Source organism: Puma concolor, chromosome E1 (genome assembly GCF_028749965.1).
Source record: "Puma concolor isolate L17-30 chromosome E1, mPumCon1.1.hap2, whole genome shotgun sequence".
In the NCBI taxonomy this organism is placed as follows: domain Eukaryota; kingdom Metazoa; phylum Chordata; class Mammalia; order Carnivora; family Felidae; genus Puma; species Puma concolor.
The window spans coordinates 62251587-62272926 of NC_141680.1; the positions used below are offsets into that span (position 1 = coordinate 62251587).

A 21340-nucleotide genomic window follows, 5' to 3' on the forward strand; every position below is an offset into this window, starting at 1 on the left:
TTGTTTTGCTCATGGTTCTGCCTGGCACTGATCCAACAGGAACTTCGAGGATTCGTTTGTGCTGTCACTTGTCTCCAAAAAGGCACACGGTCAGAGGGCCACAAGTGCCGTGGGCCTTGGGACAGGGTCTGAGTGGGGTGGGGCCAGAGATCTCCCCCTCCAAGCTGTCCCTATAAGCCACAGCCAGTCGGGGAAGGGACTGTGTCAGAAACTCAGGGTGTCCCCGCCATCCTGCCCACAGGGGGCTTCGAGGAGCTCCGGCCGGGTGGTGCCCAGTCCTGCCTGGGCTGGGAAGTCAGGCTGCCCCAGGTTGGAGCAGCACCTCTGCCCGTCTGCACAGGTTTCCTGCCTACCCCCGTCTCTGGCCCCCACCCTGTCTGTCTTCCCACCTGCTGAACACCTTACTTGCAAAAATACATAGCTTAGTAATTTACAGCGGCTTCCCCCTGGCAACTCCCAATGACAGCTTCAGACAAAAATACCTTTTACAGGAGACAGGGGGAGATCCGACCATTCTTCCCCCGTGTGGCCCCCACCCTGCCCCTGGGAGCCGGCCCGAGGGCAGCGAGTGGCCGGCTCCTTCTGGCTGCAGCTGTAGCCCAGGGAGGGGTCTGAGCTGGTGCCTGCCGCCCCTCCCCTCAAGGAGCCCCCACCCCTGGGGCCCAGCCATCCCTCCTTCTCGGGACTCGAGAGGACGCGTCAGAAGGTCAGCCTGACTCTTAGAACTGCACGTAGAGGGGCTGGGCTCCGGGGCAACACTGGCCCCGCGGGGAGGAAGTGGGCCTGCAGCCCCTCTGCCCCTCAAGCCCCAGACAGGGCGCCCCAGTCACACACGCCAGACGGCCACTTCTTCCCATCCAGCATCTCACAGGACGAGACGGCCCCATGAGGAGGGGACGTGGACGGCCCCGAGCAGATGCCCCCGCCCCGGGCAGGGGTCGGGCCAGAGTGGGCCTGTGAGTCTCCGTGCTGCGTCCCGCTCTGGCGCCAAAGAGGAGAAAGACTCTCCTGTGCAGACGAGGGAACTGAGGCTGGACACACCCCAAGGAAGAGAACAGCAGCGACAGGGGACCGTCCGTCCTGCAAGTGAGCGCCCTGCGAGCTGCCTCAGCCCTCCCCCGGGGCGGCCCTGCCACAACCCACGTGCAGGAGGTCACCCTGTGCGAGCTGGAGGGACTTCCTGGCCAGCACACGCTCCCCAGTGCGCCTGGCAGAGGGAGGCGAGGCGTGTCCTGGAGAAGGAGCACCCTGTCCGTGGGCCTCTCACCACCCCCACCCTGACTTCGGGGCGGCCTCACCCTCCTCTTGGGCACAGCCTGCCCAGTGCCCACCTCTCAAGGGCTCCAGGCTGCACACTTCCAGGGGGTGTCCCCAAGCGGGGGGGGGGGAGGAATAAGAGGGTCTCTGCCACAGGGGGAGCACAACCACAGCTGGGGCATCCGAAGAGGGCAGGGGAAGAGCCTCCAAGCTCCTTCGGAGGGCAGGGCCAGCCAGCTAGGGAGCCCGGGAGAGCCCGGGCTGGAACAGACAGACATTCCCTGTGCTCGGGGGCTGGGACTCAACCCCAGGGGCTGGGGGGGTGGGGGGGGGGACCGGGCCAGGCCGGGAGCACAGGCAGTAGGACTGAGAACAGAGCTGGGGACCCTGCCCAGCAGAGAGAGAGATCAGGCAGAATCACACCAGTACTAAAAACACCTCTTTACTGTTAAAATGCAGCCCCGGCGCTCTAGCCTCAGGATAACCTGAGCCCGGGGCGGAGGGAGGGAAGGGGGAGGGAAGGCCAGGGCCTGACGGGGGCCACGCCCCACCGAGCGCCTTCAGCCCTGCAGTCCCCGCCGTCTGGGCTGCTCTCGGTCACTTGGCGCTCGGAAACGGCCGCCTGCGCTGCTCCAACAGCTCCTCCAGCTGGTCGGCCCGCTTCACGGCGGCCTGCAACACGCGGGCCACCTGCAGTCAGGCCCCAGTCGCCCCCGCCCCCGCCCCCGGCCCCGGCCTCGGGGACCCACCTCGTGCTGCTTCCGGAGGCCGCGCACCGCCTCCTCCTTCTTTGCCAGGGCCACCTTCACCCTGCGGGGCGAACACGGACCCGGGCAGCTGAGGGTGGCAGGGCGGAGCCTCCGTCCCCCGAAGAGCAGGAGGGGCAGTTCTGCTGCCCACCCCACCCCAGCCCTGCCGCCCGAGGGCACCGGGCCGCCTGGAGGGGTTGACGCCTGGCGCTGTGACCCCCATGGCTGGCCTCGGGCCGCTGCCCGCAGAACAGGCCTCGGCGGGCCAGAGCCCAGAGAGGAAACCCTGGCACCAGGACCGCTCCCTGCGGCCCTGAGGACAAAAGGCCCCGCCCCCAGCCCCGCCTCTCTGGAAGGACTGAGGGGCCTGCGGGGCTGGGGGCGCTGCCCGCTGCTACCCCCGCCCCCACCTTGGGACTCCTCCCACAGGTGAGCTGCTGCTGCTTCGCCCAGGCCTCTCTGGAGGCCGCGCTCCTGGGGCAGGAGGGGAGACCCTAGTCCCGCTGGGACGGCCGGGCCCTGGGGCCGCGCCTCACAGGGAGACCACAGCAGCTGCTGACGGGCCCCATTCTGCCTCAGCCGCAAGGAGGCTCCCCTTTCTCAGGCCGAGGGTCCTGTCATTTGCAGCTGCGGGACCCTGCCCCCCTCTCCCCTCCCCCGTGCCCCCCAGGGACCCCAGCTCCAGCCTGTGTTCCCCCCTTCCCCCTCCCCCGTGCTCCCCAGGGACCCCGGCTCCAGCCTGTGTTCCCCCCTTCCCCTTCCCCGTGCCCCCCAGGGACCCCGGCTCCAGCCCACGGCCCACCTCTCCCCCCTCTGCTCCCCAAGGATCCCGGCTCCAGACTGTGTCCCCCCCTTCCCCCTCCCCCGTGCCCTTCAGGGACCTCCCCCCCCCCCCCCCCCCCCCCCCCCCCGCTCCAGCCCACGGCCCACCTCCCGTGCACCTCCTCCAGCTCCGCCTGCTTCTCCCGGGTCAGCTGCTCCAGCTGGGCCCTGGCCTGCCGGGTCTCCTCCTCGGAGGCTGCCAGGCGGTCGGCGAACTCCTGGCGGAGCACCTCGGCCAGTCCGCTCCGCTCGCTGACCAGCTGCTCGTTCACCTGGGCCGGCACAGGGCGGGTGTGAGCGGGGACCCGGATGCGCTGGGGCCGCCCGCCCGCCCCTGCCCGCCCCGCTCACCGCCGCCGCGTCGGCCAGCTCCCTCTCCTTCTGCCGCACCAGGCCCTGCAGACGCAAGTTCTCCCCCTCGGCCTCCCCAAGGCGCCCCTTCAGCTCCGCACACCGTTCCTGCAGCTTCCGCTCCGACTGCTCCAGCTCCGAGAGCTCCGTCTCGTACTTGTCCCGGATGCGCCTGACGCTGGGGGGCCGGCAGGGCAGGGTCAGGGGGCTCCGGGGCCGCGGGGCCGCGCCGGGGCCGCCGGGAGAAGGCCTCACCGGCTCTCGGCGGCCCGCTCGCTCTCCTCCCTGGCGCGCGTCATGTCTGCCTCCAGCCGGCGGATGACCAGCTCGATCTCCTCATCCCGGCCTCTCCGGATTTCTTCCCTCAGCTCCCGTTCCCGGGTCAGCAGCCACGCCTCCTGGGGGGCGCATGGGGCTTGGTGGGGCTGGCCACGTCCCCCCAGGTCCAGCCCCCCCCCCCCCCCCCCACTCGGCAGCTCACACGGTGGATCTTCGGACCCAGGGCGACCCAGGACGGGACAGAGCAGGGGCACACGTGGGAACATTAGCGGTGCAGCCAGAGTCTGCTGCCAGACCCAGACCCGCCAGGGTCAAAGGAGGGACCAGATCCTGGTTCTGAGAACAGGAAGGGACACCTCCAGGCCTGGCGAGCGAAGGCCCAGACGGGGCAGGCCTTTGGAAGGCAATTTGGAAACTCAGGTCAGGTTTCACACCACGCGGCCTCTGACCCAGCTGCCCACATCTGCAAACACATCCCACAAATACAGTGGCCGCTGTGCACAGCTACGGGGCACGCAGGGAGGCTGCTTGGCCACTGCTGAGGCCTTGTCACTAGGCCGACGGGCCATCGCCTCATGTGTGGCCCTGTGCACCTGTCCACCACAGCCTCCTTCCGGGACGAGTGAGCCTGGTGGCACAGTCCGTGCCTGTGGAAGGCACTGGAAGATAAGGGGGGAGACCGCCTCCTAAGTGTTCCCCTTTTGCTCGCTGGCTGAGTGTTAACCCTGAGAGCAGCCAGCTGGAGGGCAGGGGCGAGGAACAGCCTCCTCTGACGTCAGCCGGGTCTGCCCCCCCCCCCACCTCTCCCGCCTCCTGGCGACGCACTCAGGTGTTGCACACACACACTAGCACAATGCCACCGACCCCTGAGCTGACCGACTGTGACACCGTGACAACCCTGCCCTCGGCGAGGCCACGGAAGCATGGAACCCCATGCCGCCTGCTCTGGTGTCCGGGGTGCGGGGCAGGAAGAAACACCGCGGCTTCCCGCTCCCCACCTCCTTCTTGGCACAACTGGCCTCCCACATCTGTCGCTCCACCTCCAGCTGGTCCTTCAGGGCCTTCATCTCCATCTGGGGGGGGGGGTGGGCGACACCGTGAGAACAGGCATTGAAGCCCCGCCCCCCCAGGGCCAGCTGGGCTGAGGGTGTGCAGGGGAGCAGGGGAGACGGTCTGCAGGATCTGCCCAGCTCTCCAAGTGGCCGCCATTCTGGCAGGTGGGATCAGTCACGGATAGTGACCCTGACACGGTGCCCCCACGGCCCTGCAGCGGCTGACGGGGTGGCGATGCGGCGCCGGAGCGCGGGGGCGGGGGCTGCGGAACGCAGGGAAGAGGGGAGGGACGAGGGGGCGACGGGGGAACGTGGAAGGGTGCACGGGGACGCAGGAGACGCAGGGGGACGGGGGAGGGGGAGCGCCAGGGCAAAGGTGCGAGGCGGGGCGCGGTGGGTCGCGGGCTTGCCCACCTGGTGCCTGCGCTCCTGTTCCTCTCTCCCCTTCTCAAATTCGGCCCTGAGGGCCCGGCCCTCGGCAGCGCTGCTCTCCTCCAGCTGCTGCCTCAGCTCCTCCAGCTCTGCCCGCTGCCTGGGGGGAGGGGGAGGTGAGAGGTCAGCTGGGTGGGGGAGTGGTGGCGGCCTTCGGCGCCCGGGCCCCTCCCGGTGGCACCTGGCTGCCTGCTGGCCCAGCCGCTCCTTTTCCTCGGCCACCTCGCCGTAGAGCCGCCGTCGCTGCTGCTGCAGGGCCCGCTGCTCCTGCTCCACGTGCTGCTCGAAGCTGAGGGACGAGAGAGCCTCAGCTGGGGGCGACTGCCACTGTGGCCGGCCCGCCCCGGAGGCCCGGGGACGCCGCCGCCGTCTTCAAGGGGTTTGCAGGGAGGCCACGCCCCCGGCGCCAGCCTCCGCGTCCCCCGCCCTCCCCTGCTCCGCTCCGCATCCTCCCGTCCCCGGGGCCCACGCACCGCTGCTGGGCGCGCTCCCGCTCCTGCTGGCCCAGCGCCTCCTTCTCGCGCTCGAGGTGCTCCCGCAGCTCCTCCACCTGGCGGCCGTAGCGCTGCGCCGCGCGCGTGTCCGCCTGCAGCAGCTCCGCCTCGTGCAGGCCCTTGAGCTTCTTCAGCTCCTGCTTATGCTTGGCGATCAGCTTCTGGATCTCGGGCTCCAGGCCTGGAGGGAGGGCGCCGCTGTGCAGGGGCCGCAGAGGACCCCTGACCTCTGCCCACTCTGCTGCCTACAGCCCTGACCCTTGCCCCCAGTGCTGTAGGGGACCCCCCATTCTCGCCCACCGTGACACCAGAACTGCAATCCAGCCAGGAGATTTCCCCCCCAGGGGATCCCCTTCCCCCCTCCCCCCCCAGGCTCCAGTGGAGGCGAGGCTGAGTCCACCTGGGCCCACGACCATCCCTCTCCCTCTGGGCGGCCCTGCAGCCTCCGTGGAGCTCTGGCCCAAGGGGTCTCCCCTTGGAGGCGACCGTCACTGGGGAAGAGAGCGTCCTAGAGCAGGAGGGCCGGGCGCAGGCCAGGCGTGGTGGGTGCAGCCTTGTCAGCCCTCAGACCTACTCTCTGACCAGGTGGCAGGGAACCCCGTGTGTCCCCCATGCTCCCACCTGGCTGGCACCCCCGGAAGGTGAAAGAGTTCAGGCCGCAGAGGGAAGGCCACGCCCTTCCTCTTGGACCCACCCTCCGTCCCAGGTCCTTGGCCCGTGTGGCCAGCCCCCTCCCTGCCTCCTCCGGGCCTGAAGCTGGCTGGACGGCAGCACCTGAGGCCCCGTAGCTGCCCTGGAAGGCCGTCTCTACTGCAGGCATAGCCGAAACTGCTGTTCCTGCTCAAAGGCCCCCATGCCTCCCCCTGGGCCGTGTGGCCTGTCAGCATCTGACCAGCGAGGTGTGGCCCGTCCCCACCTCGGACTGTAATTTCCTTGATTTTTCGGGTTTTCTCATTGATCCACTTCTCTCTGCGGACTTTCTCAGTGGCACTCATTAGTTCTTTGAGTTTCTTAATCTCCTGCCAGCAAGGAGACAGGAAGTCGACAGAGACCCCGGCCCCTCAGCCACCCCCCACCCCCGCCCCGGGGGCCCTGCACTCGCCAGTGGTCCTATTCTGCCCTCCCTGGAGGTGGAGGCAGGATCCAGTCTGGAGGCTTGAGATGGGGGAAAGTAATCGGCCTGCAGAGGCCCTACTGGGGTACCCCGAGTCCCCACTTCTGCGTGACGGAAGGCCCCCCAACCCTGGCTGTCCCCTGCGGTCGCTGTGGGGGAGGGGGCTTAACAATGCTGGTGCCCCCCCCCCCCCCCCAGAGCCAGCTCTCGGCCTGGGGGCCATCGTCGCCCACACCGTGGGAAGTGAAGCTGGGCAGGGGAGAAGGCTGGTGCTGCCAGTAAAGCCCGATGAGGCAGGGCCCTGGCCTCGGCGGCAAAGCCAGGAAAGCTAGGGGAGGTCCCTCCGCCCAGGGGCCCAGAGCTGGGGCAGTTCAGGCTCCCACTCAGCCAGCACTGAGGGCAGGTGGTGGCTCCTCCCAGCCCCGCCTCCTTGTATGTGACACGGGAGGGGTAACCGGCTCCGCCCCAGGGTCTAGCACCCAGCGCAGCTCCAGCCCAGAGAGGGACGAGACTGGGCTGGGGCGGCACCTCGTCCCGGGTGTGGGGCACGGGCCCGAGCCTCCACGGTGGGCCCAGTGATCTTGCTCTCAAACCCCCCATGACTCCCCTGCTCTGAGGCTGTCCCCCCAACCCCCACCGCCCACAGGGCCCGAGAGCGCTGGAGCTGCAGAGCCGCCACTCCAGCCGCGGCCACCCACCCGAGGGGCTCACCAGCTCATGCTGTTCCTGCACCTGGGCCTCCCTGTCCCTGCGCCTCTGGTCCCCCTGCTTCAGCTCCGCCACCACAGCCTCGCACCTCTCTGCCAGGGCCTTCTTGTCTTCAATCAGCTGTGGCGGGTCAAGGGCCGGGGCTCAGGTGGCTGCCCTGAGATGGGGCCCTGCCCCTGTGACCACTGACCTCCCCTCCCCTCCCGTCCCGGGCTCCCCTGGGGCCGAGACTGCAGGAGCGAGCGCTTGTGGACAAGGGGCGTGGCCGGGGGACGTGGCCTCAGGGAGAGCACCCACCCACTGACGCCCTGGGCTGGCCCGTCAAGCAGCTCCCACACGGAAGATGCTGCGGTTTCTACACAAGGGAGCAGCAGGCCTGCCAGGAAGCCCCGTGGGTCTAGAAGTGTCCGTGCAGCCCAAGCCAGTCTGGAACCCAACGACCCCCTGGGCCCAGCAGGTCCCGGCCCCTCTTCCCCGGTGCCCGGCTGCCTAGGCGGTGGCACCTGGTCAATGAAGGACAGATGCCGCTGGATGGTGGCCTCGTAGTGGTCCCTCTGCTGCCGCAGCTGCCGGCCCAGCTCCTTCTCAGTCTCCTTGACCCGCCTGACGGTGAGGTCCCGCTGCTGCACCTGTGGGGGTGGGGGGAGGAGAGGTGGGACACTGGGGACCAGGGGCAAAGCAGTAATGGCCCTGCAGCGTGTGTGAGGATTTGCCAGGGTGGTGACGCGGCGACGGCCCAGGACGGGGACAGGGATGGGGACGGGACGGGGAACCGGCGGGACATTACCAGCGCTTTCTGCAGCAGCCCCACTGCCTGCTTCTTCTCTTCCACCTCCAGCTTCAGCCGCATCACAGACGAGCTCACCGTGGACGTGGGCTCCAGGTGCCCCTCGTCCGGCACCAGCCCCTGGGAAGGCGGTGTGAGTCAGGTGACGGCCAGGCAGGTGATGACCTGGCGCCCTCCCCGGGGACCCTCCGCACCTGAGGGGCTGAGGCCGGCCGGTCCTGGCCCGACTTCTCCATCTCGTGCAGAAAGCTCATGATACTCTGCAGCTTGGCCTCTGAGAGCAGAGCCCCGTCTTCGGGGGGACTGGCACACGTGCCCAGCCTCCCAAACCTCTCCAGGTTGTCTGCCGTCAGGGAGCTGGCATCGTCCTCCTACAGGGGAGGGGGCACGGCATCAGGGGCTGAGGGGAGGCCGAGGACACTGGGCTGGCCCTCCGGGAGCTCCTCAGGGACCCCCGGGTGGGAGGCAGGGGTGGAGCGAGTGCAGGGACGGCTGGGGAAGGCGGCCGGACCTGGTCTGGAAGGAAGGGCCTCTCAGCCTGCCCGGATGCTTGCAGGGCATCGCCCAGGGGCACGCTGGCGGAGAGGCGGCACCCGTTCCCCACTCCTGGGCAGCCCGCGGTCACCTCGTCGGTCCAGGAGTATTTGTCCTTGTGATAGGCCCTGGGGTTGGGCAGCGGCTCGGGCTCCTCCTCCAGCAGCCTTAGCGTAGCCAGCAGCTCATCCAGGGTCGCCCTGGACTGGGCCTTGCCCTTGGCGGGGCCCACCACCGCCAGATCCTCACTGGCCACGTCCTGGGAGCCGGCATCCTGCAGCGGACAGGCAGGAGGGACAACCGCTGAGGCCATTAGAGGCCAAGACCCCCAGAGATCTGTGCAGGCAGGGAGAGGAAGGCCTCCTCTGCACCGGCCCACGGCCACTCAGCCACATGGATCAGGTGCACCCCGACCCACCTCCAGGAAAAGGAGAAGGGTGGCCGGGCCTCCTCGCCCCTCGGCCCGGCGGCTTCGGCCCACACCCTACCTCTGAGCTTCCTGCGCTCTTCTGTGGGCACGGACTTCGGGCCCCACCCCAGGGCATCTGTGAGAGCCCAGACGGATTCCAGGGCAATCGTGAGACACTGCCCCCCGCCCCACCTTAGGGCAACAAGACCCATTCCCGGCAGCCTTTCCCAGTCTGAGTGACCCCACAGCCACGCAGGGGCGGGCTCGGGCCACCCAGGCTGAGGGGGAGGGTGGACAGAAAGGGCTGTATGGACACCTGAGGCTTGTTCTCTGGAAACTGCCGGGGCTCTGGGTAGGAGTTGGAGGCCGGCTGGCAGGGGTCCTCTGTGCCTGCGGAACGGAAGCCAGCTCCTGCACGACAGAGCAGAGCGTTGGTCACGGGGGCATCGCCCCACCTGGGGGCAGCAAATCTGGAGGGGCCCTTGAGAAGAGACCACACGCACGGGAGGGGGAGCACGTGGCAGCGGGGACCACGGCAGACTGCATGCGGAGCAGAGGGAACATTCCGGAACCCTGACCTTCTGGGGTGAAAGGTCAGGGAAACTGGTGCAACCACCCCAGAACCCTCGGCCTCACTGGTCGTTAGGGTCATCGTGTCCAGCTTCAGAACAAGAGGGGCGACGGTGGAGAAGCGGGAGGGGTCTGCACAGCCGAGGCCCCTCCTCCAGGGCGGAAGCAGGCGGAGCCAAGGGACGGCAGCAGAGGCCACGCCTCCTTCCTGGCCACTGCCCTCCCAGAGGGAAGGGGCGGGGCATGGGGCAGGGCCATGACCTTGAGAGTGCCTAGAGCTGGGAGGCAGAGGTGGAGCAGGCCTCTGTCGGGCTCACCCGCGCTGGTGTTATTGGCCTTGTGGGTCCGGTGGGCCCGAGCGGTGCTGCCCGGCCTCAGGGCGGACTCTTGAGCGGGCTGGGGCTTCTCGGTCTCTCGCGCTTCCTTCTGCAGCCCAGGCTCAGGATCGCCTGACTTCTGGGCTCGCTTCTGCTGCTGGAGCTCCTGCCGTGAGGGGCCCCTCTGAGCAGCCTCGCCCAGCACAAGCCGGCTGCCCTGCCCTTCCCGTCCCCCCTCCCCCCACCAAGCTGCCCCGAGGCCCAGCGTCCAGGGGCTGGGGGCAGGAGGGCTCAGGGAAGGCAGCAGGCAGGGGTCCCCCAGGAGCACAGTCTCGCTCTCAGGCACAGGGGGTGTACCCAGCAGTTGTCTGCTGACTCCGCCCTGGGCTTCCTGCTCAGGGCACCCCAGGCACCTGAACGGCCAATCGCCTGGCCTGGCGCGCCTTCTCCTCCCGGACCTTCCTCCTGGCCGCCTCCTTCTGTTGCTGCAGGTCCGGCACGTTCCTGTCTCCCAGCTGCTGCCGCTGTTCCTGTGGAACCACAGCTGGTTTGATGGCGAAGGTGGGGGTGCTCGTCCAGACCTGGGTTTCCACGGGACCACCCCCCCATCCGCCCCCGGTCCCCCAGCCTGCCTCCCTGCGGGTGGCCAGCGGCTCCTTCGAGTGGGGAGACAGCTCTGCATCTCGGAGCAGGGGCCCTGACTCAGGGCAGGGAGGAAGGGAGCCCCCACATGGGGTGTGGGCCCATGGGGCAATTCCACGTTTCAATCCCGCTGGTCCCAGAAACCCCACTGTATGCAGCCGGGTCCCCTGGGATTCCCGCCTGCTTCCTCGGGGCACAGCTCACACACCCCCCGCTGACCTCTTGCTTCGACGCGAGCAGGTGCTCCCGACGGGCGGCTCTGGCCTGGCGCCTCTGCACCTGCTGGCGGTACCAGCGCTGGATGGTGACGGCAGCCCGGTTCACCTGGTGGATAAACCTGCGGGGGCAGGAGGGCGCAGGACTGAGGCAGGGCCCCAGGCAGCCGCCGACCCGGGTGAGCGAGTGACGGCCGCACTCCCCAGGGGAGGTGAAAACGCCCATTCGCAGGCTCTGTGCGCAGTCACCAGAAATAACCCAAAGGCCCAGCGCCGTGCCCGGCACACCCGGCTGTGGGTCTGTGGGTGGGCGCTGCAGTCCTGATGGTGGATGCTATTCACCGACAAAAAGCAACAAACCAGAGACCTGGCCGGGCATGATAGGCCACAGGCTGAGTACTCGGGCCATAGACTATTCTAGAAAAGGCAAAGCCCTAAGGGAACAGATGGGTGTGGCCAGGGTGGGGTCTGGAGCTGGATAAAAGCCCTCCGGGGGTTCTGGGGGTGACGGACGTCCTGTGTCTTGGTGGCTGTACCTGCAGACCACAGAGCTGCATACACGCGCCCAAACTCAGCCAGCAATACATCTAAAACGGGTGCATTTTATCGTACATCAATCACTTTGACTCAGTAAAGCTGAGTAAACTCTAAAAAGCCTTAACCCCGGCTCTAAGGACCCCCTGCCGATTTACTCAGCAAAAGCCCTAACGGAGCATCCAGGACATGGATGGTCGCCGGCTTCGGGACAGGCGCACAGAGGGGCCTGTACGCTGATGCACAGCCAGGCGGGAAGCACCTGGCTGCCAGCTCCTCCCACGCGCCCACCCCCAGCGCCCCGTCCCCAGGCTCCCACGGGACAGCAGCGGTGGCCACCCACCAGGTGTTGGCTCCCACACTCTGACCAGCACAAGGTTCCTGACCGGGAGCGACACCCTGGACCGGGGGCCCCGGCGGAAGGTCCGGCTGCAGCCCACCCTCATTGCCCCCCTGGAGCGAGATTCAGGGGACGGGGCCATAAGGCCATTTGGGGTGTTTTTAGTTTTATGTCTTCCTTCCACGTAATGCTTTCTTAACTAACAGTTTTAGTGACGTACAATTTAGATACCATAAAATCTATCCATTTCAAGTATACGGTTCAGCGATTTTTCATAAATTTACAGGGTCGTACGACTGGCAGTGTGACCCAGATTTAGAGCATTTCTGTCACCCCCGGAAGGACCCCCTTCTGCAGCCACGGGCCCCAGGCAGCTGTGGCTCTATTTCCGCCTTCTCCCGATTTGCCTCTTCCTGACATTTTCTTAAGTGGGAATTTCTATCAGGGGAGCTTCAGGCTCCCTCCCGGCCCCCCGCCCGCGGTCACCTCTCAGCCTCCTCCTCTGTCACCTCCTTCCGTCTGAGCAGACCCGGGGTGGCCCCGGCGTTGTTCTGGGCCACGTGGTTGCTGCTGGAAAAGTTCTTGTGTGGCTTCCCGGAACCGCCGCTCTCCCCCTCACCGGTGGCCGCCTTGAGGATATTGCTAACGGGAAGAGAAAAAGGGGCTCGCTGCGCTGGCCCAGGCCCACTCACGGCCCCGGTGGGCAGCTCTGCCTTCGAGAAGCGGGGCTGCCTCAGCCCCATCCCAGGGCCTTGGGCCTGGAAGGACACACCCACAGGACATCGGGAGTGGGCACGGCCCCCGGTTCCCACACGCTAGTCGATCCCCAGGACCACCTGCCCCCCACACAGGGCCCACGTCGTGGGTTACTGGGCTCTTTCCGTTACAAAAAGCAAAGAGGTCTGGGGCATCTGGGTAGCTCAGGCAGTTAAGCATCCCACTCTCGACTTGGGCTCAGGTCACGATCTCATGGTTCATGAGGTTGAGCCTCGTGTCGGGTTCTGTTGATAGTGTGGAGTCTGCTTGGGATCCTCTCTCTCTCTCTCTCTCTCTCTCTCTGTCTGCTCCTTCCCCCAACCCTGTGCATATGTGCACATGCCCACAAGCACATGCCCACGTGTGTCGCTCTCTCTCAAAATAAATAAACAAAAAAAAAATAATTAAAAAATGAAAAAGTCTCAAAGTCACAAGATCCCAGAGCCAGACGGTGACCCACGACAGCCGACGGGCAATCCCTGACTCCGGGTGTGCCGGTCAGGGGGGTGGGGGTGACGGGTCCGGGCTGCTCTGGCCTCAGCCAGGGGGCCGGAGACTCGGGGAGAGGCTACGGCTTCCTCGGCAGGGACCCCCTCGCCGGGGGTGATCTCCCACCCAGGTCTGGTGTCTCTCTGCCCTGGTGCTCCCGGCTGGCAAGGGCCGCAGCTCCAGGGGCGCCCAGGGTCCCGCCGCGCATCAGCTCCCAGACCTGCCCCAGGCCAGAGCCCGCCTTACTTGAGGGAGGGAGCCGTGTGGTTGGAGCTCTTGGGCGGCGGCGCCTTCTCCGAGGGGCTGTAGCGGTTGTGCAGCATGGTGGTGACGCGGTTGCCCACAGCAGCCTTGTTGCTCCTGCCGGAAGACACGGGTGGCGTCAGGCTCCAGGAGGCGGCACAGCCCGAGTCGTCTCACCGTGGCACCGTCCAGGCGTCCCTGGGGCCCCACCGCGGCCACCACACCGACAGTAGGGGCCTTCTCGGGACCCGGGACAGCTCCACCCAGGGACTCCCAAGGAGCAGGCCCCGAGGTGTCTGCAAACAGCAGAGACCTGCTGCAGGGAGAAGGTCAGGCCATCCGTCAACAGGGAATGGGCGTCTCTGTGCCCGGGAAACACGAGGGGAGGCAGACACCGCTCTCTCCCCGCCCCTCTCTCACCCACCGGAAGGAACACGCACGGTATAAACACACAGGGACCAAGGGAATGCGGGAGGAGGCTGCCGCCAAGACACGACTGCTAAGTTTTAGCAGGATGAGGAAGGGCCAGTGGTAAGTGACACATGGAGGGACGGGGGAGAGGCCCCGAAGCGGCTGGTCTGCCCCCCTGGAGCCCCAGGCATGAGCCGGAAGTGGGGGCGCCTGGCTCTTCCAAAGGAACGCTGCACCCCAGATCCCTCCTGCACCCTCGCACCCAGGCACCAAGCCCACCCTGCGCTCCAGACAACAGGCTGGCCTTGCAGGAGAAGCAAGGTCTGTGCACTGAGCAGGACACCGCCATGCCCTCTCCCACTGGGCCCACAGCAGCGGCGGGCAGGTACCTAACCCCGAGGCAGGCGACCAGAGAACCGCCCCCCCCCGCTCCCCGCACCCAGAGAGGCTGAGCCGCCCAGACACTAATACGTGCGGACCCCCAGGACACCAGCCGGGTTCCTGCCCGGGCACCCCCAAGTGAGCCACCAGGCAACTTTTAGGGCCCCCTCTTAGATGCTGGCAGAGCCAGTATTCCAGACGTTTGAGGAACAACCCGCACGCTAGAGGCCAACAAACAGGATGTGGTGGAGACAACAGTAAGCAGAGGGAGGGTGTCCCAAAGAATCCATGCTGATGGCCGGGCCGGGCCGGGCCGCAAAGACAAGCGTTAGCAGCCCGTTCGGCAGGAAAAGCTCGGACTTGCAACGTTTGTCACCTTCAACATTCCCAGCACGGTGACCTCAGACGTCCCTGCGCGCAGAGGAGGGACGGACAGCCAGCCAGCACCCTCCCCCGCCCCCCGCCGCAGCTGGTGCAGGTTGCCAGCCACTGTTCCCCGCTGTCGTCAGAGACGCGAGAAGGAAAACCACGCGCCCCGAGCCGGAAGGCAGGCAGACGCCCTCGGGAGCAGGAGGCGCTCGTGGAACGGAGGGCTGCGCGGGGACGGAGCGGAAGGCAGAGGAGACGGGAGCGGTGCCCGTAGTCGGATCCGCTCAGCAACCCCAATCCCGGGAACAGCGGCGCAAAGAAAGGGAACGACTGCGCACAGTCCTGAAACCTCTCCCTGCCCAGCACCCTGGCTCCGGAGTCTGGCGGAGGATGTGCTCACAGAAGACAGAGGAAGCGGAGGTCGCACGGGGGGCAGACCGCTGGGACCTCGGGAGAAGCCAGGCTCCTGGGACAGGAGGGGACCCTGCTGGGCTCCCGGTGCAGAGGCCAGTTTCAGCCTTCTCTTGTCAAGTCTGGGACAGGCGGCCGAGACACAGACAAGCAGCTAGGGAAAAAGGAGCGATCGTTTCTAGCTCTGGGAAAGACAGGTGCACTGCGCTGCTCTAAGAGGCTCCCGGCTCACCCTTCAAACCCTCCTGACCCTGTGGGGCAGACACAACGGCGGCCCCTTAGTATAAATGAGCATCCTGGGGCCCAGGGAGGTTAAGCAGCGCTCCCAAGTCCCACAGCAAAAAAAAAAAAAAAAAAAAGTTGTGAACTCAGAACTCGGACCGGGAAGAGCCCCTGCGTGACAGCGTGGCCCCGTGGCCCAGATCTGACGGACTCAGCTCTGCCAGTGTGGAAGGACAGGGGAAGACTCACAAGGCGGCCACAGGGGAGCAAAGGCCCGCCTGCCACGTGGATTGCATGCATCCAAGGTCGAAAACAGTCAACAACGAACACCACGAGCACATTTTCATAACTGTTTTCTAGAAAATACTAGAAGAAACTGCTTGAAAGTAGCTGCTTCCAGAAGCGCCTGGAAGGTTCAGGCGGTCAAGCGTCTGACTCTTGATTTCGGCTCAGGTCATGATCCCAAGGTCGTGGGATCGGCCCCCAAGGCATGGAGACTGCTTGGGATTCTCTCTCTCTGCCCCTCCCTGCACGTGTGCTCACTCTCTCTCTCAAAGTAAATGAACATTTTTTTTAAAAAAAAAAAGAAAGAGGGGCGCCTGGGTGGCTCAGTCAGTTAAGCAACTGACTTCAACTCAGGTCATGACCTCACGGTTCGTGAGTTCGAGGCCCGCATCAGGCTCTGTGCTGACAGCTCAGAGCCTGGAACCTGCTTCGGATTCTGTGTCTCCCTCTCTCTCTGTTCCTCCCCTGCTCATTCTCTGTCTCTCTGTGTCTCTCAAAAATAAATAAACGTTAAAAAAAAAAAGGAAAGAAAGAAAGCTGGTTCCGGGAAGCAGGACTCAGTTCTGGGGGAAGGGGTAGTGGGTTTGTTGCTTTTATTTTAAGTGTGTGGTGCTGCTCTGCTTTAAAAGCATTTTTTTTCATCTTTATTTATTTTTGAGAGAGAGAGAGCAAGCAGGGAGGATCAGAGAGAGAAGGAGACACAGAATCCAAAGTGGGCTCCAGGCTCTGAGCTGTCAGCACAGAAGCCGACGTGGGGCTCGAACCCACGAACCGTGAGATCATGACCTGAGCCGAAGTCGGCCACTTATCCGACTGAGCCCTCCAGGCACTCCCACTGCTCTGCTATTTAGCTGTGCGCATGCATCACTGACAGAAATTAAAATTTAAAAAGTTTTTTTTAGAGAGAGGGAGTGCGCCTGCGTGTGAGCAGGGGAGGGGGGCAGGGGGAGAGGCAGCGGGAGAGACAACTTCAAGCAGGCTCCATCCCACGACCATGAGATCGTGATCTGAGCACAAATCAAGAATCGGCTGATTCCACCCAGGTGCCTCCAAAATTAATGTTAATTTAAATTCTTGCATCAAAAGGAAGAATCTTCCCGTGCTGACTCTGGTAGACGGTCCAAGACTCTTCCTCTGATGCATGGTTCTGGGCGTTAAGAAGTTCTTTCTTGCGCTGAGGCACATGTATGTCCTTGTCCCTCTGCCCACTGGTCCCCCTGAGGCCAAGAGCGAGGGGGACCGGCTCTGCAGCCGAGGGCGGCTGTGCCGACCCTGAATTCCTTGGCGGCTTCTCCAGGCCCCCTGCCCACCCTGACAACCACCGGCCACCAGCCCCACCACCAAGGCCAGCTTGCCTAGCCCTCTGCAGACCCCAGCGTCGTGGCCATCCCTCTGCACGTGTTTGCTTCCGTCCTGCCGTGGGCGGTGCGGCCTGCACACCAACCAGCTCTCGGCACCCAGTGAGCAGGGCCCGCCCGAGTCCGCCTGCTCCACCCCTCCCGGAGGCCCAAGAACCTCCCCTGAGCCTTACTCCGACCTCTTCAAGAGCTAAGCCGGGCGTCTCGGGTCCTGGGGAGACAGGCCGCCCCACAGAGGAGAGGGCGGATGGAGGCCTGCAGGAGCCCTGGGCGAGCAACCCTGGGCCAGCAGAGCCCCCGGGTGCAAGGTGCCACCCCATGGCTTCCTTCCCCGGGTGCAAGGTGCCACCCCGTGGCCTCCCCCCCGCCCCCCCGGGCCCCTGGGTGGAGAAAACCAGTCACTTGTGCCCTCAGTCATTCATTCCAAAGCACAGGGCCACAAATAAGACACTCAGTCCCCAGGCGCTTCAGCGGTTGGGGTCCCTGTGTGGCACCCGCCTCAGGTCCCACCTGTTGTTGGCAGTGAAGTTGGGGGCCAGGGGGACGGTGCACTCTCTCCTCCGTGGGCCCACCGGCGCGCTGAGGGTGCCAGGACTCCCGGAGTCGGGTGGCGAGTCGAAGGCCCTGGGGTGGTCATCCTGTCGAGGACACTGACGCCACCTCAGACCGTGATGTGCTGCACAGGCCGCGGACCCCAGGCCCCGGGCAGGTCCCCCACTGCCTCACACACGGATGGGGAGCTAACACGGACCCCCTCCCTGCTGCCGGCCCCTCCCACAGGTGCGGCCACAGCAAAGAACCGGGTGTCAGTCTTGAAGGGACACTTAGACTCAGCCCCTGGCCCTTACCAGGACATTCCACGTGGCTCCCCTCTCGCTGGGGGCCTTGCTTAGACCGGTCAGCCTCTTTTTCCCACCAGGGCTGCCCTCAAAGAGTGTCAGGAAGTGGGGGTCCTCGGCTGGCCTGTGTCGGAGACAGGATGCCAAGCAGGGACAGTCACTCCGTCTGGGCGGGTCGGCTCCAGGAGCACAGACGGGCACGTCTTCCGAGGGGCCGGGAGGGGCCGGGTCACCGGAAGGGAATTCTGTTCCCAAGCCAACAGCTTAACTGTCGATTCTTAGCCATAATGTGACAACCGTGCCTGAGAGAGATGCTCACACCCTAGGCCGCGGCCACCCCGACACCCACGGGAAGAGTGCAGCAGGGACAAAGGGAAAGAAGCAGGTATGGGGGGTGCTGGCCTGGGGTCCGCATCTCTACTCGCAGATAAGACGGGTCAAGACTCGGCCCGCCTGCCCATTGCAGCATTGGCCTGGGTGCAGGTCACGTCAGGCCCCGCTGCCCAGCCTGTGGCCAAGCTGTGGGGCTGGAAGAAGGGCTGACAGAGGCAGGAGAGGAGTGTGCTGGGAGTCACCTGAGGGGGAGGGGGAGGGGTCACCTGAGAGGGGGCAGGGGTCACCTGAGGGGGCCGGTCCACGCCTGGCCGGCTGGTGGCTGGTGGACCTGCGTGGTGCTGTTAGATCTGCGAAGGTTGTTGATGGTTCGGGAACCTCCGGGCCCTGTGGCCTCCTGTAGAAAGGAAGAAACAGCCGTCCCCGTGGGTTTCAGACACTCACCAGTTCACCCCGAGCCGCACCAGGCCTGGAAGAACAGATTCAGGGCGAGCGGGTGGACGTGGCAAGAAGGGTCTCCCGGCTCTCGTGGACGAGAGCAGTGCAGGGTCCCGGGCATGGCCGCGGGAAGCCTCTAGAAGCCCTGTCTTCCTGGATGAAGTGGGCACCCTTCACCCCTGGCTGGTGAGGGTCCGGGAGGAAGTACGTGAGGCTTGGCATGGGGGCTTCGGCAGAGGCTGCCTGGCCTCGTCCTCCGGCCTCGTCCTCCCCACCACCGGCTACCCAGGGAACGTGGTGGGCTCGCTTCCGCCGCAGCGCCTGCCGCCCGCCTGCCCACCGGGCTTTCCTCAAGGCCGCCGGGGGCTTATCTCCCCCACCCTCCCAAGGTCACCCTGCTTCTTGAGGACCCAAATCCTAAAGCTGGCGGAGCGAGAGGGGCCGAGAGGCTGGTGATTTCGGTTCTGCCTCAGACCGGCGACCGACCCTGGCCTTGACCTCTTGGGGAGATCGCTCCGACCTGTGAGCTGGAGCCCCCGCCGGCCCTGGACACCTCCGGCCCCAGCACTCACCAGTGCCTTCCTCCTTGGCTCACTGCCCGAGACCGCGGAGAAGGAGCGGGCGATAGGCTTGGCGGCGGAGGCGCTGTTGGGGCGCCAGGACACAGGCGGAGGGAGGCCCGTCAGGCTCAGGTTCACACCTTCTGGGCTGCCCTCGGGGGGGCCGGAGGGAGCGCTGGCGGCCCGGGAGCCCTTCATGGAGGCTGCAAGGGCCCTGAGCAGGCAAGAAGAGGTGCAGGGGGATGCCTTCTGAGGAACCAGGCCTCCCGGCACACCACCACACCACCGCCACCCTCCTCACTGGGCGGTGGGGCTCCTTTGTCGGGAAAAGAAGCCACGTGGCAGAGCAGGGCTCCGGGCCACAGGGACACCTCTCCGTAGGGACCCTGCCTGAGGGTGGCCTGAGGCAGCATTTACCCCATCCCCCACCCCAAGACAGCCACTCCATCTGTCTGAGCCTCACCTCCTTCATCTGTAAAATGGATATTGACAAAGTGCCTCTTCCTGGGGTCGTCCTGAGGTGTGGACAAGGCGGCTACGTGAACACTCAACACGTTCAAACCAGGACTTGGTCTGATTGACGCTGCCCAACCCAGGGGCCATAGCTTGTCTGGCCACGGAACCCCTTCCGTTTCCTCGGAACCTCCAGAAACCCATGAGCTTCTGCGATGTGGCATCTGCCCTCTCGTGTCCAGGTTCCCCCCCCCCCCCCCCCGGCACCAGGCACCCTTCACAGCCTTCCTTGCTGCCCCCCCCCCACTCCCACCCCTGAAGTCGGAGGGCCCCCGGGGCTCAACCCCAGCCTCTCCTCCACCCACCCTCTCCCCTGGGGGACCTCGTCTGGCCTCCCGGCTCCAATCAGCGGCTGCCAGCTCCTGCCCCCTCGGTTCCCTAACTCCTGGCTCATGACCAGCCGTGCATTTGGCGCTTCAGCCCCAGAGAGACCAAAACAGAACCCTGACTCCCACCTCTGGCTGCCCCCTCCCCAGGGGTCATGCTTTGTAACTGGCTCAGGCCAAGGACCTCGACCTCATCCTGACATCTTCCCCTTCAGCGCCACACCTGCTCCCTCAGCAACCCAGCCAGCTGTGCCCTCTCCCCACACATCCTTCCCCTCCACAACCCGGATTGAGCCCCCTCTCCCTGAACCCGGACAAGCGCACCGCGCCTTCCCGACCCCTCCCCGCACGGCGGCCGGGGCTGATGTTTCTCCACCAGGTCTCAGATCACACTGTGTCCCTGCTGAAAACCTTCTGAGGGTCCGCTTGGCACAGAGAATAAAGTCTAAATGCCCAACACCCCTCAGATCTGACCCTGCTCTCTCTGTGACCTCCTCACTGCCACCCCTCGCTCTGCTTCAGCCAAACCAGCCTTCCTGCAGCTCCTCAAACTGGGCCGGACTGTTTCCATCCTGCGGGTCCCTCTGCCGGGAGCCTCTTCCCCTGGGATGTCACGAGGCACCCCCTTTATTCAGAGGGCCACCGGGCCATCACTTAGCTCCCTCGTCCTGCTTTATTTTCTTTCACCCTGCCTCATGGGCGGTCTGCAACGTCTGACCCCCTCCCCTTCACGGAGAACATTATCTCCGTGAGGACAGGGACCACACGGCCCTGGCACGTGGCAAGCTCTCAAGCAACAGGAGTGGACGAGTGCACGAGCCGGTACCACAGAGAAGAGGCAGCCCTCCCTGCCACCGAGGACTCTGGTGGGCCGACAGGCACACGCCATTACCACCCACGGTCAGTGCTGCGGCCTCCTTCAGCCCCCCAGCCCCCTCACACACATGTGGGGCGCCCCGTGGCCAGGTGCCCCTGCCTCTCCGGCCTGGAGCACAGAGCTGTCCTGCCATTCACCAGGTCGGTGTCCTCAGTTATGCATTTCCGGTCGTGTGGGTGAAATTTAACACCCTCCTCTCCCCAGGGCACTGGCCACACCCAGCTGGACCCAGGCTGGCCAGCTTTCCCAGCCACGGGAGCGGCAGCACGCGGGATGGTAAACACAGCCTCTCCGTGGAAACCTCCAGGCCAGACCTCACCTTGCAGACAAAGATGTCTCTCCCAGCAGCCCACGGTGGGTGTCCAGGGCCTCTGCCCAGACTCCTCAAGATGGGCTGACCCAGGACCCCTGGCAGCTTCTCCACCGGGCAGCTCCCAGTCTCCCAAGGATCTGGCTCAAGGTGGTGGGACCCGAGACCTTTGATTGGACTCCGCTCACCGGTGCAGGCCCCCCACCCCGACACACCTGCACGGGGTAGGGGAGAAGGGGGAAAGACTTCACCTGCGCGGGCCCCGGACTCCCTCATCCGCGCGAGCCCCTCTCATCTGCGCGGCAGCCCTCACCTACAGGGGCTGGGGCCCGTCACCTGCGCGGGGACCCCCTCACCTGCACGAGCCGGGCCTGGGGCGCGGAGCCTGCGAGGCCGGCCCGCGGGGGATGTGCGAGGCCCTCCGGCGTGGGACGCCCGGGGCCCCGGCTTCAGGCTGACGACCTCGCACCCTGGCCCTGGCTCCGAGGCCCAGGTGACAATGAAGCGACCGGGCCGTAGCGTGAGCGGCGGCAGCTAGCAACCAGCAACCAGCCTGGCACCTCCTCCCCTGTCCGTCACCGAGGCCCGCCTTTCCTGCCCGCGCCGCCTCCGG

At 65.8% G+C, this 21340-nt stretch overlaps 1 protein-coding gene across 9 annotated transcripts; it reads right to left on the reverse strand.

Annotated features, from left to right (window-relative positions):
* Positions 1-1680: 1680 nt before the first annotated feature.
* On the reverse strand, positions 1681-21294 carry CEP131 (centrosomal protein 131). 9 transcript variants are annotated; one of them, XM_086685564.1, is made up of 27 exons: positions 21084-21294; positions 20737-20942; positions 18714-18915; positions 17991-18100; positions 17380-17494; positions 17042-17181; positions 13098-13211; positions 12093-12248; positions 10737-10854; positions 10289-10405; positions 9876-10041; positions 9305-9399; positions 8557-8853; positions 8240-8416; positions 8046-8165; positions 7762-7887; positions 7262-7378; positions 6353-6455; positions 5416-5617; positions 5124-5231; positions 4925-5042; positions 4457-4531; positions 3435-3577; positions 3180-3357; positions 2937-3100; positions 2007-2067; positions 1681-1929 (listed from the first exon to the last, which is right to left on the reverse strand). In XM_086685564.1, exons 3-27 carry the CDS (start codon positions 18897-18899, stop codon positions 1855-1857), a joined length of 3381 nt encoding a protein of 1126 aa, XP_086541690.1. In that variant the 5' UTR covers positions 18900-18915; positions 20737-20942; positions 21084-21294; the 3' UTR covers positions 1681-1854. The 9 variants fall into 9 exon arrangements, with proteins under 9 accessions (XP_086541690.1, XP_086541691.1, XP_086541693.1 ...); XM_086685565.1 differs by lacking the exon at positions 20737-20942; XM_086685567.1 differs by lacking the exons at positions 20737-20942; positions 21084-21294 and having other exon boundaries at positions 17991-18097; positions 18714-19407.
* Positions 21295-21340: the final 46 nt, after the last annotated feature.

What these genes read in the sequence shown, in the direction of transcription:
- CEP131 (XM_086685565.1), bottom strand. Translation starts at nt 18,899, where the DNA reads ATGAAGGGCTCCCGGGCCGCCAGCGCTCCCTCCGGCCCCCCCGAGGGC. An exon ending in AACTTCACTGCCAACAACAG is followed by an intron (nt 13,212 to 17,041) that starts GTGGGACCTGAG and finishes GTCTTCCGGCAG; the next exon opens with GAGCAACAAGGCTGCTGTGG. An exon ending in CACACGGCTCCCTCCCTCAA is followed by an intron (nt 12,249 to 13,097) that starts GTAAGGCGGGCT and finishes TCTTCCCGTTAG; the next exon opens with CAATATCCTCAAGGCGGCCA.